General features: G+C 28.5%; 4 protein-coding genes across 9 annotated transcripts; 3 read left to right on the plus strand and 1 right to left on the minus strand.

The window, feature by feature from the left end:
• Nucleotides 1-299: 299 nt before the first annotated feature.
• Nucleotides 300-2,616, minus strand: brn (beta-1,3-galactosyltransferase brn). Its single transcript, XM_011143474.3, has 3 exons — nt 2,359-2,616; nt 2,133-2,230; nt 300-1,899 (listed from the first exon to the last, which is right to left on the minus strand). The coding sequence occupies exon 3, from the start codon at nt 1,838-1,840 to the stop codon at nt 476-478; it is 1,365 nt and encodes a 454-aa protein (XP_011141776.1). The 5' UTR covers nt 1,841-1,899; nt 2,133-2,230; nt 2,359-2,616; the 3' UTR covers nt 300-475.
• A 1,187-nt stretch (nt 2,617-3,803) lies between these two features.
• msl-3 (male-specific lethal 3) lies at nt 3,804-8,732 on the plus strand. Of its 5 annotated transcripts, none has more exons than XM_011143475.3 (11): nt 3,804-4,034; nt 4,111-4,224; nt 4,487-4,555; nt 4,902-5,011; nt 5,102-5,285; nt 5,899-6,081; nt 6,350-6,663; nt 6,752-6,964; nt 7,158-7,354; nt 8,362-8,446; nt 8,525-8,732. In XM_011143475.3, the coding sequence occupies exons 2-11, from the start codon at nt 4,123-4,125 to the stop codon at nt 8,631-8,633; spliced, it is 1,566 nt and encodes a 521-aa protein (XP_011141777.1). In that variant the 5' UTR covers nt 3,804-4,034; nt 4,111-4,122; the 3' UTR covers nt 8,634-8,732. The 5 variants fall into 5 exon arrangements, with proteins under 5 accessions (XP_011141777.1, XP_011141779.1, XP_011141778.1 ...); XM_011143477.3 differs by having other exon boundaries at nt 7,191-7,354; XM_011143476.3 differs by having other exon boundaries at nt 3,811-4,034; nt 7,161-7,354; nt 8,525-8,728.
• Nucleotides 8,733-9,237: 505 nt separating this feature from the next.
• LOC105184592 (E3 ubiquitin-protein ligase PPP1R11) lies at nt 9,238-12,657 on the plus strand. 2 transcript variants are annotated; one of them, XM_025300213.1, is made up of 5 exons: nt 9,238-9,466; nt 11,891-11,999; nt 12,088-12,243; nt 12,326-12,454; nt 12,539-12,657. In XM_025300213.1, the coding sequence occupies exons 1-4, from the start codon at nt 9,380-9,382 to the stop codon at nt 12,349-12,351; spliced, it is 378 nt and encodes a 125-aa protein (XP_025155998.1). In that variant the 5' UTR covers nt 9,238-9,379; the 3' UTR covers nt 12,352-12,454; nt 12,539-12,657. The 2 variants fall into 2 exon arrangements, with proteins under 2 accessions (XP_025155998.1, XP_025155999.1); XM_025300214.1 differs by having other exon boundaries at nt 12,326-12,450.
• On the plus strand, nt 9,476-11,662 carry LOC105184591 (succinate--hydroxymethylglutarate CoA-transferase). The gene is made up of 2 exons (XM_011143479.3): nt 9,476-11,070; nt 11,187-11,662. Exons 1-2 carry the CDS (start codon nt 10,009-10,011, stop codon nt 11,421-11,423), a joined length of 1,299 nt encoding a protein of 432 aa, XP_011141781.2. The 5' UTR covers nt 9,476-10,008; the 3' UTR covers nt 11,424-11,662.
• Nucleotides 12,658-12,963: the final 306 nt, after the last annotated feature.

A 12,963-nucleotide genomic window follows, 5' to 3' on the forward strand; every position in this document is an offset into this window, starting at 1 on the left:
TCTGAATTACTAATGTATCGTTTATTTATATTCAATATATATTTTGATATAAATATAAATATTTTAATATTGAATTTTTAATTATATTAATAATACATAATACATTTAACATTACAAATAAAATTTTTATTATAAAACATGTACATGTACATATAAATAAGACTGATTATATAGCATGAAATCTATTCTAAAAACGAAAAGATCAAGTATGTTTTATATAAATAATAAAATTGTTTTCATACCAATAATATGTCAATAATATTGTAGTATATCATTACATTTCTTTAAAATATATTTATATATTACAAAATAGCAATAATAATGCTTGTATTGAATAGTAATATTGGCAACAGTATATATTACGATATTTAATTTTTTGTTATTTCTGAAGAGAATGTATTGGTATCATGAATGTGGAATATATCATATATTTTTATTACATCATAAATATTCTTACATGCTGATATTTATAAATTTAAGCATTTCCAAGAGCTTTTTGTTCATTCCATACTTGTAGGAGTTCATTTGGATCTCCATAGCCATGAGATGCTACAACATATTTATAATTATATTTTGTATATTCTCTTTTATAAAAGTGAAAATCTTCGCAATGAAATGGTTCTATTTCAGCTTTTTTTGCTATTAGACCTAGAAAAATATCATCAAATTTAAAGTGTTTAGTGTAAAAACTAGTGTAATACATGTCCAAGAGAGCTTCCTTAGACAGGATATATGCACCAGCTGTGACATATGGTGGCCATAAATGGTATGGGTATTCCTTTAATGAGACATACCATTTAGAGGATTTATATCGGTGTGGCGAGGATACAAATACAAATCCTGCAAACAGCCTAACATCGTCTGGGAGTTCGAAATCAAAAAGTTGTCGTTTTGTTCTATTTAATATAAATATGTTTGATTTAAGCAACTGTTTACTCTTTATTCTAAGATTTTCATTAATTTGTTTACTATGTCCTTTATGTATGTTATTTCTAAAATAATTTTCTGCTGACTCATTAGTGGTAAAACTATGCATAAATAATTTTGCACTAATTGCTGCATCATGTATTCCACTACTGTTATTAAAATTGCTAATGCCCTTTTGAAAACTTATCAAATCAGTAAGCTTAATCTCTCTTTTGTGTGCAGCTAATTTCTTAGGTTCTTTAAAGTAACCTGGGTATTTATCTGGATTTCTAACAAATCTTAATACATTTTTTACTGATATATACATATCATCATCACAAAACATATAAAACTTTGAATTTGAACAATATTTTACTATCCACTTAAAACCCATCATTGTTTTTATAGTATTGTTGTAGTACGAATCTATAAAATCTGCTTGTATAATATCCTTATATTTTGCTGCTTCTATTTTTAGTTTTGCTTGCATTTCTTCATCATTTGGATGCATGCCTACTAAGAAAATAGTTCTCAATGGCACATCAAAGAATCTCTTTTCATATCCCCATGTTTTACGTATGACAGCTCTTCTTTCAAAATGTTCTAGAGCAGTCTTTACTATATACACAACATGGAATGTACTATAGCCAGCTTCTGTACATTTTTGTGGATTGTGTAGTATAAAAGAATATTTGTATTCATTTATAGGCTTAACATCAGGCTTTTCATGATGTCGCAATGCATTCACTAAATCATGTACATTGCCTTCATATGGATAAACAAAGTTCTCATCATATGTTATTTCAAATAGATGTGTGAACGCTCCAAGAAAGTCCAACAGTACAATTACACAGAAAAAGAGAAGCATATACTGTGGTCTAACTTTTAATATCAATAAAATTCTTTGAAAACAAGATCGAAGTAAACAGTACATTGTATCAGCAAGAGATCTACATATTTAGTACACATCTCCTTCCATAAGTTCTATCAATCCTGAAACAGAAATTTTTATTGGTAATCTTATATTTACTATCTGTTTGATCAGTATATTCCATAATTAAATTATAATTTATTATACTTGAACATGTAAGCTTTGAAACAAATTTTACAGAATTCAGAAATATGCCATACAATCTTTAAATTATATCTTTAAATTATAATATTTATATAAAATAAGCTTCAATTACACAATTTTCGTGATAATTATCTAGAATGAGTATCCTCACCGATTTCGCTGGAACTTTGTAGAATTGTGTATTTTGGTGCGTAGAACACGATTTTAAAACAAAGTGTCGCTCTTAAACGGATCAAAAGTTATAAAAATCTGAAAAATGACACATATGGGGTTAAGAAATTTGTCATGCCGATAATAACATGCAGACTAACTGAGAAACATGCGCAATGCGTTAAAGTGTAAAAAAGTATATAAAGCGGAGGAGGGGCACAGCTCACCCTTGCATCCCTCCCCAAGAAATCCTAATTTAACCCAACTTATTACATCTTTACATATTGTTGGGCATTGTTGAAAAGATTATCATTTTTAAAACCCACGCTCAATAATACATAATAAAGATGCAATAAGTTGGGTTAGGTTAAAATTTCTTTGAAGAAGGGATGTGGGGGAGGGGCGGAGTCCCTTCCTCGCTTGTACACTTCGCGACTAAGGCCCCTTGCACAATACCAAGCAACAAGCAATAAGAATAAAAATAAACCAATCACAATCGACTATTACAAGAATAATCTATTGTGATTGGTCTATTTTTTATTCTTATTGCCTGTTGACTGGCATTGTGCAAGGGGCTTAATAGACCATGAATCTCTATTATATTATCGGCATGACAGATTTTCTAATCCCATATGTCATTTTTCAGATTTTTATAACTTTTGATCCATTTAAGAGCGACATTTTTTTCTTTCAAAATCGCGTTCTACGCACTAAAATACACAATTCTACAAAGTTTTAGTAAATTCGGTGAGGATGTCCATATTCTAGATAATTACCATTTTCGTATACTTACTACATATTCATACATTATATTGTTAATCTTCGTACGAATAAAAAAAAGATGTATTTTGCACATTTATCATACCTTATTTAAATATATGAAAGAATGCATATGTATTAATGATAGATACTCCATTTTAAAAATATAAATAGATGAATGCAACATTGTTCACTTTTTCACTTAATATCATTGCAGAGGAACTTAAGGGCAAGAGCACAGACTTTTGCATAACACATAGTACATAACACATAAGAGAATAAACCAATTAGTTTTCTTCATTTCCCTCCTCAGGACAGAAATGAAGAACTCTGATTGGTTGATTCTCTTATGCGTTGTGTATTATGCGTTATGTAGAAGTTTGTGCTCTGGCTCTATCACTGCAGGTTGCGAGACAATCCGCTGTACTCCAGGCATTTGCATGATACAAACTATATATTTTCAGTACTGGCAGTGAATTTTGGAACACAGCCATAGTCGGATCTTAAGCCAGCAGCACACGGTGCTTATTTTCGTGCTGGATTGCTTGCTGGATGAAAATACTGCGTTCTGATTGGTACATTTCCATCCATCTTCGGAAATGTACCAATCACAATGCAATATTTTCATCCAGCAAGCAATCCAGCACGAAAACAAGCACCGTGTGACGCTGGCTTTATATTTAAGATCATTTTAAGTTCACTTTCAGATATCCCGTAGCCAATGAAGGAATTTGTACAGTATCTGAAGATAAACTTAAGACAATCTTAAATATAAGATCCGACTATGAATACTGGCCTAGGACATCTAGGGAAAGAAGAAGAAGAGAGAGAGAGGAAGATCGGCCTATAAAATTTTAGTTTATGGTTGGAGAATAAGATTGGTTAGATCAATTTATATATAAGTGTATGTGACTGTATGCGATCATTCTTTGATTTTTACACCGGTTTGTTAAGATTTGAGATAGTTACTTACGGAATAAACGATTGAACAATCTAAACAATATTTAAAGATCTATTTATTATTAGAATATTTCGTAAGAATAAAAGATACAGTGATTTAGAATCAATGTAGACTCTACACATATACTAAATGTGTACTAAATATTTATGTCGTTTATTTTTGATTTGACTGATCAGCGGCCATGTTAGTACTTTATATGTTTAAAATTATTCACTTGTAATGGTAATTGAAAGATAAATATTTATGTTTTATGTTCCAGTATATATTTAAAATGGTGTCAACAAGAGGTCCGAAATTCAAGTTTTGTGATGGAGAAAAAGTTTTGTGTTATGAACCAGATCCTACAAAGGCAAAAGTTCTGTATGATTCTAAGGTAATTTATACATTTTTAATTAAATATAATTTTGTAATAATATTTATAAAATATAGTTGGATTTTACAAATTCTAATAAAACTATGTAATTTTTTTTTAATATGGAAAAAATAGAGAAAGAAAATAATATAGTTGTAAATTTTTAAGATTTGTAGAATTAAAGAATAAGTTTATATAATATATTCTTTAAGTTCACATAAATATATTTAATATTTGGGGAGTTTGTATTATAAAAAGTAGACAATTATAAGATTATTTTTAGGTACTTGATGTTATTGTAAATAAAGACCAAAGAGGTAGAAAAGCTGTGGAATATCTTATACATTTTCAAGTGAGTTGGAAGAATTTAATCAAAGCCACTTAGCTATACAGGGAGTCCAGTAAATCATACTACAACTGATGAGGTGATTTCTCATGAAAGAACAAGTAAGAATATCAATTTTTTAATTGGTTTCATAATTTTTGAGGATAATAATTGTGAATATAAAAATATTCTACATCTGTTTCATCAATAAATTAGAAGGTTAGTTTGTTTTTCCTATTTTTTATATTTTATAAGGAATCACCTCGTAAAATGTACTAAGATTTATTGAATACCTTGTATAAGTTATATTAAAATTGGAAAATATAATATATGCTGAAAGATATATAAATATTTTATCATATTATCATATAAGGGTTGGAATTCATCTTGGGACCGCTGTGTGACAGAAGAATATGTGCTTAAAGATACAGAAGAAAATCGTCAACTTCAACGAGATTTAGCACAAAAAGCACAGTTACAATTGTATGTATTCTTAAGAATGGTTCAGTGTCATATGGAGCTTGTATAATTAATAAATTATAAATTGTTATACTATTTATTTGAATGAAATAGGGGTGCATATTTATACCGCCGTGAACGTAAAAAGCGAAGTCATAAAATGTCAGAACGTTTAATAGAAGCTGAACATCAAGAGCCTCGGCGTAGAGCAAGAAGTGGTGGCAGTCGTGCTACATCAGCTACCACTGGATCTTCAGAGGATGGTAGTTCAGGACAACATGCTGATTATGACACAGAGGTAAAAACTTCATCTTTTGTAGTATATTATTAAAATATCTATAGTAGTAATGTATAATAATTAAAACTCAGATAAGAAGTGTAATATAACATTCATTATTCATATTGAACTTGTTAAATCTTTGATAAATCTAAAAAAATATACTAATAAAAAATAATCATTATTTCCTATATTTGCATTATATTCTGCATTATATTCTGCATATAACAAATTTCTGCTGACTTCTGCTGAGTATAATTAATGAATACTTTGAGTATTAGTAATTTATTGTTAGCATGTATATCATTTTTTACTTCTAGCTATTGCCAATGAAATATTGGTACAATAGAGGGAATATGTATTTCAATATAGATGTTACATCTATTTGTTACGCATGTTTATAATAATCAATACATAATATTTGTTTATAAATAGATATACATGAAGGACATATAGATATATTATTATGACAATTAGTTATATCAGAAGGAAACTAATATGAGCAAGTTTTGCAAAAATTATAAAAATAGCTACAAACTATCAAACATGGAAATATATAATTCTATTCGAAAATTTATCCTATATTTTTATAATATAACATTAAAAAACTAATGTACATATGACAAAAATACAGGAAGCAAATACAGAAGAGGATACTGAGAGTAGTTCTGATTATATGGGTGAAACTAGTGATGATGAAGATAGTGGTGGAGGTAGTCAATCTGGAGCCAGTATGAAATCAATTGATCTTGATATAGGTCCTACATTAAAACGATTTTTAGAGCAGGATCATGATTTAATAATTAACAAGAACAAGGTAATTTTTATATATTAAAATATTTATAATTTTGAAGATAGACTAATATATTATTTTGAAACATATTTATAAGAGAAAATTTAAAACCAACAGTTGAATTTTACCTCTAATTCTTATTCGTCTTATCTGAACGAAATTAAAGAAAGATTTTCACACGTTTAATAATAGACTTTTAAATAACAGATAATTGTATAATATTTGCCTAATTGTAATAATTTCCCGAAAAATTCAAAATACAAATATAATTAACATGCTGCACACATTTCAGTTTGTTGTTCTTCCTGCACAACCTACTGTGGTGAATATTTTGGAATCTTGGGTACAACATTTTACCACAACACAATTGACAAATATCCCAGAAAAACCTCAACGAAATAAAGCATATAATACAATAGAAAAAGCAGTTAACGATGTAAATATATGTCGAGAAACTGCGGACGGCTTACGTATATATTTTGACTTTACGTTATCTCACCTCCTTCTATATAGACAAGAGAAAGAACAGTATAGTTCCTTAAAAGCTTCTTTGCTTTGTAATAACGTATCGGCACCAGTAATGGTTATAAAAGACGAATTATCTGAGTAAATATATTTTCTTGCATCAAATAAAAAATATTTCGTTAATAGGTAATTCGCTCCTTTTACTAATAAAAAATATTTATAATTTAAGAAATTCCGAAATTCTTGGAAAAGAAGAATTTGAAGATACAGAATATGCTCATCTACCACCATTTCAAGAACATGATACAGAAATGGATAATACAGTCAAGTCACTGAATAATTCTAAGCGAAAATTGCGATCATGCCGAGTAAGTTCTGTCGATGAAAGCCGTCAATTAAGATCTTATGATGAAGGGAAACAAGATGGTGGCAATCTATCGAGGTAACGTTCTAGTTGTCTTAAGAGATATTATAGAATTTCTGTAGATTGGATATTTTTAACAAATTTTTTAGGACTTTCTGATGATATTTTTTATACCTAAAACGTTAAATTAGTTGACACCAATTATGTTCTTTTTTTCTTAGATTTTTTTAGAATATGAAATTAGATATAATTTATGATTGTTTTGTTTTAGTAGCATAGCAAGTACAAGTTCCCGTTGTTCTAGCCCACGAGGTGTAACGCTAAGAATGCCGCTTATTACTTCTGGTCAAGTGAATGCTTTACTTCAACAGTCGAATAAATGGAGATTAATGCCTGAAATTTTAAATAGTGGGTGTATATTAGGTCCCTCTACTTACTATGGTGCTGTACATTTAACTAGATTATTTGGTAAGTTATTTAATAATATAAGTAGGTAAGTTATATAATAATTTGATAATTTTTTTTTACTTTATTTGATATACAGGATGAAGGAAAAAGATGGAAATCCTTAAAAATCTCGAAAGATATAAGTTTTACAGAAAAGTGTTTCAGACAAAAGTTATAAAGCTCGAAATGATGTATTTACTGATCTTATCAGTTTGACCTTGAGTGGTGTTGCTAAGGTCAGATCAAAGTTAACTTTTTTTTTTAACAGAAACCCCCATTTTTTATTATATCATCTTTTTCTAGCAATTAATTTGAACAACTTTTATCAACTTGAAACATCTTTTTATTTATTTAATGTTTTGAGATATTTAAGGAAAACTTGATGACTTTTTCAATACTTAACTTACAATATCTCGCTAACTATTTGTCAGAAGAAAAAATGGTACTAGACTTTTTTATTCTATTTGGGCTCAAGAACATATTGTTACAATAGTTCGCTAACTTTTGTTAACTTATTGATTTTAAAAAATTTCAAAATTATCAAATTAATGAAACTCAGGGTGCTATTGTAACAATATATTCTTGAAATGAAATAGAGTAAAAAAGTCTAATAGCATTTTTTCTGCCAATAAATAGTTGGCGAGATATCGTAAGTTAAATATTGAAATTTTGCGAGTTTTCCTTAAATATCTCAAAAAATATTAGGCAAATAAAAAAATGTTCCAGACAAAAGTTGTTCAAATTAATTGGTAGAAAAAGATGATATAATAAAAAATAGGGGTTTCTGTTTAAAAGAAAATAAGTTAACCTTGACTTGACCTTGATAATGCCACTCAAGGTCAAACTGATAAGATCAGTAAATACATCGTTTTAAGCCTTGTAATTTTTGTCTGAAACATTTTTCTGTAAAACTTATATCTTTCGAGATTTTTAAGGGTTTCCGTCTTTTTTCTTACCCTTATGCATTATATATACAAAATTATAAAGGCTTCTGAATGATGAAGTATTTCAATGTTTTTTAATTTTAGTGAAGTTACCTGAGTTGTTACAATCCACAGATATAACAAACAAGAAATTAAAAATACTTTTAAAATATTTAGATATGTTTCTCAGGTACGTGGTAAATTGTAATGAAATAATTAAATATTTTTCTTATAACATAGAATATTATTAATTAGTAAATGTTTACAGTTATTTGGAAATGCATAGAGAATGGTTTGGAGAACAATTCTACATGCAAGTAGAAGATCGAAATTTAACATCAATACAAATAAACAGCACAACGCAAATTAATAACTAACAATATATTTAACAACATTTATATAATTATATAACTGATCTTTTTCTCAATAAAATGATAATGTATATTTTTGTGATATGTAAGAACATGTATATTCGTAAGTAAGAATATTCTAAAATAATAAAAAAATTAACATTTTTTTATCAGTGTATATTTATTATATCTTTATACCTGTATCTTGTAAGAAAGAAATACTAATATCCTGTTTTTCTTTTTGTAATTACAAGATTATTGAAATTTTAAATTTAAAAATTCTGTAAGATCAAATGTGATTTACGTTTTTTAAATAGATATTGGTTCTTTCAAAACCGCAGATTGTGCAAATTATCTTATGTGAATTATTACTTTTGTATTTTTCATACTGTGTTACGTCTTTTAAATCATATTATTCATTTTACATTGATAACACAAAATCTGAATTATCTTTATAAAATATAGTAGCAAACAGCAATATCGACATTTTCATGATCAATAATTTAAGATAACTACAAAACGTCAATATGTCCTAATTGATTGAAAAATTGTTCAGACTCGAATTATTTTATCGTTTTGATTATTATATTAGACGTTTCACATGAGACTACGTACGGTTATACATATGTATAGTCTAGGATCATAATTTTTAAGATGGCGGCTCCCTTATTTGGTTTACGCGAAACAACATAATCAGATTAGTCGCTGCGTTTGATGCAGCGATATCGTGCGTGTTATCCACGCTCAGGAATATCATCTGTTAATTGTGACATATGGATAGAGCAATGTCGGAGCAAGTAGCTTCGCAAACTCAAACGGAAACTATCTCTGAAGCGGATGTCACCGATTCCGGGTCGCAGGTACGTATGTTTGTCGTAGCCCCTTTATTTTGTGATGTTCATTGCAATAAGCGTTTATACAGTGGAAGATTTATTTATTAATTACGTTTATATGCAGTAGGCTAAAACAAACTTATTAACATCCATACAAATACCATAGTCTACATACCTAGCATAAATCGATTTGATGGTTCTCGACATTATAACTGCTATTGTACAGTATAATTGTAACATGATTCATATATGATTGTGACATCAGTGATTACAATAGTGTAAATTATAAATTGGTTCGTGCTATTTGGGGCTATTTGTGTGAACGTGTCGTAGTCGGAATACTACTAAATTAGCTTTAATTGGCTGTTAGTAACGTGTTATAAATAATATATTGTAACTATATTCTTATCACTCTTCATAATTCGCTATTTCCGACACGCAAATCAAGGCAGCATACAAATATCTTTGACAATTATTAAAATATCGTACTTATCAGTCCATAATACCTTGACGATCTGATAAGATTGTTTATATCATTGTTCCTAACATCGTATAAGATATTCTCGACGATGCAAAACATATTCTCGATTTTCTCGCAAAGATATACAATAAATAAAAAATTCCTAATACACAAGCACAAACGGCTGTTTTGTAAAATCATCGAACATGATCATTCGCCGTTGAGCGGGATACGAGTTTTAGATTTAACACGAATTGTGGCTGGTCCCTACTGTACAATGATCCTAGGAGATCTTGGTGCAGAGATTTTGAAAATCGAACGACCCGGTAGTGGAGACGAAGCACGTAGATGGGGTCCACCGTTCTTCGAAGGCACGCGAGAATCCACATATTTCGCGAGTGTTAACAGAAATAAAAAGAGTGTGTGCATCGATCTGAAGAAAGGTAGAGATATTATCTATGAATTAGCACGAGAATGTGACGTCTTAGTCGAAAATTATGTACCAGGCAAATTGAATAGCATAGGTTTAGGATATGATGATATAGCCAAGGTGGCACCATGTCTTGTATATTGTTCATTAACTGGTTATGGTTCTCAAGGACCATATGCAAGTAGATCTGGTTATGATGTAATAGCAGCTTCGTTAGGAGGTCTTTTACACATTACTGGGCCCAAAGATGGGCCACCATGCAAAGTTGGTGTAGCAATGACAGATATGGCAACAGGGTTATATGCTCATGGAGCGATTATGGCAGCTCTATTACAAAGATCAAAGACCAATAGAGGCCAATGGATACAATGCAATCTTCTGTCAACTCAGATTGCAAGTATGATAAATATTGCTTCAAATTATTTAAATGGAGGCAAGGATGCGACAAGGCTGGGATCTGAACATGAAAGTATAGTTCCCTATGAAGCTTTTGCAACAAAAAATGGATATATGACAATAGGAGCAGGAAGTGATCTACAATTTATAGAATTAGTTCAAAGATTACAGTTATCAGAACTCGCTAGTGATAATAAATTTAAGAATAATACAGCTAGAGTCAAACATAGAATAGAATTGCTCCAAATTCTTAGAGACACGTTCAAGAAGAATACAAATCAAGAATGGTCTGTGATATTTGAAGGTGCTTCCTTTCCATATGGAACAGTAAATACTATAAAAGAGGTAAGTTAATAAATTTGAATTAATTTTAGACATATTACAGTTAATAAATTTGAATTAATTTTATTGCATTATTCAAAACAATTTCTATTGTTTTAAATTTGATACCTAATTACCAGGTATTTGATGACCCTCATGTTAAATATACAAATTTGATTCAAGAAGTGGATCATCCAATCATAGGCAAAATAAAGCTTGTTGGACCACCTGTTACATATAGTTATGCTACCAATATAATGAGATCGCCACCACCAATATTAGGACAACATACAGCAGAAGTTTTAAGAAACATATTAAAATATTCCAATGATAAAATAGAAAATTTAGTAGCACAGAAGATTGTGCAAGATAATTAATAAATATTATATATTTTTGTATAGTTTTACATTTTATTTTATAATGACAAATCTCTATATTTTGCATTAAACAGGTTTTGAAATTTTATAAATATTGCATTGATCTATAATCATTCCAAAAGATCTCGTTACGGAGATATCATGGGTCATATAACCTAATGACAAATATGGCGAAGAAAAGTACAACATATGATTAATCCCATTTATTGTTCAATTTATTATTCAATTGTTTATGTTATATGTATTATATCATGTATCATATATGTATTATATCATATATCATGTATTTAAGGTATAAATAATGTTTTTTATGGTTAATGTATAAATAAATAAAATAAATATGTAAAAAAACATTCCTTTGTTGTTATATATCATGAATAAAGAATAAATGTAGATAAGTAATATGCTTCAAGTAATAAACAAGTCCATTATGTTTTAAGGTTTTTATAATATTACATCTCTTACAGGATGTACCTACTGTACGATTACGTCTACGAAAACCAAAATCAAATAAGAAAGTTCAATGGAGTCAAGGAACTGTTGACAATGAACATTTGAATAAGAAAAAATCAAAATGTGAGTTTGTGTATAATATGTCTATATTATATTTATAATTATTGAATTTATTTAACAAAAAAATATTTGCATGTACTTTTATTAACAGGTTGTTGTATTTATGAAAAACCAAAAACTTTTGGTGAAAGCAGCTCTGAAGATAGCGATGATGAATGTGAACATTGTCATGGACATAAAGATGCTCATAAAAAAGTCTTACCTAAAGCTGGAGATAATACTCAGGCAGGAATGCCATCACATCCTGGTAAGATTGTCATTATAACTAAATATAATATTATTATTAAAAATATATTATTTTTAATTGACATTATATTATCTTTTTACAGAACCGATTGCTACAGGTTCAACATAAATATATGCTTATTGGCTTTATGTCCTATATGAGAAACAAATTTCTTTATACTATTTCTTGCATCTCAGTATCATGCAGAAAAGATATGATGAATTATAAGTAGGTAATTATAAATTTACACACAATAAAATTAAAAAAAATATTGAAATGTATGATACCAATTGAAATGCTGCACATATCGTTTTAGATGTGCAAACTCTTTATGATTCTGCACTAGTACATGCAGCACTTGTATTACAATGCTTCAGCAATGTCGTACGGAAAATTACAAAATGTCGTTTGTTAATTATATAGATTATATTAATTAATTATATAGATTATAACATCATAGGTATAGTAAATTATTGAATATAAATATAATCGAAATATTGTAATTAATAATATTATTGAATTTTTTTCTGAGAAGTAACAATTGCCACATTCCTTATATTTATAACTGAATCAATGTTATTTTTTTCACATGTACCATTTACTAATTACTAGATATAATGTGTTAAAAGTAAAAGTAAATATATATTATATGTTAACCTATGATATTTATTAATATTAATTTTAATTATATTTATACATTTTATCATTAAATCAAATTTCGAATTATTTTTCAACTCAAAT

This window comes from Harpegnathos saltator, unplaced genomic scaffold (genome assembly GCF_003227715.2).
Source record: "Harpegnathos saltator strain DR-91 unplaced genomic scaffold, Hsal_v8.6 scaffold333, whole genome shotgun sequence".
Taxonomy (NCBI): domain Eukaryota; kingdom Metazoa; phylum Arthropoda; class Insecta; order Hymenoptera; family Formicidae; genus Harpegnathos; species Harpegnathos saltator.

Excerpts from the sequence above, each read along its gene's own strand:
- LOC105184591 (XM_011143479.3), top strand. The coding sequence starts at position 10,009 with ATGCAAAACATATTCTCGATTTTCTCGCAAAGATATACAATAAATAAA. Across the intron at positions 11,071-11,186 it reads CAGTAAATACTATAAAAGAG|GTATTTGATGACCCTCATGT; the intron begins GTAAGTTAATAA and ends CCTAATTACCAG.
- brn (XM_011143474.3), bottom strand. The coding sequence starts at position 1,840 with ATGTACTGTTTACTTCGATCTTGTTTTCAAAGAATTTTATTGATATTA.
- LOC105184592 (XM_025300213.1), top strand. The coding sequence starts at position 9,380 with ATGGATAGAGCAATGTCGGAGCAAGTAGCTTCGCAAACTCAAACGGAA. Across the intron at positions 9,467-11,890 it reads TCACCGATTCCGGGTCGCAG|GATGTACCTACTGTACGATT; the intron begins GTACGTATGTTT and ends CATCTCTTACAG. Across the intron at positions 12,244-12,325 it reads AGGAATGCCATCACATCCTG|AACCGATTGCTACAGGTTCA; the intron begins GTAAGATTGTCA and ends ATCTTTTTACAG.
- msl-3 (XM_011143475.3), top strand. The coding sequence starts at position 4,123 with ATGGTGTCAACAAGAGGTCCGAAATTCAAGTTTTGTGATGGAGAAAAA. Across the intron at positions 4,556-4,901 it reads AATATCTTATACATTTTCAA|GGTTGGAATTCATCTTGGGA; the intron begins GTGAGTTGGAAG and ends TTATCATATAAG. Across the intron at positions 6,082-6,349 it reads TAATAATTAACAAGAACAAG|TTTGTTGTTCTTCCTGCACA; the intron begins GTAATTTTTATA and ends CACACATTTCAG.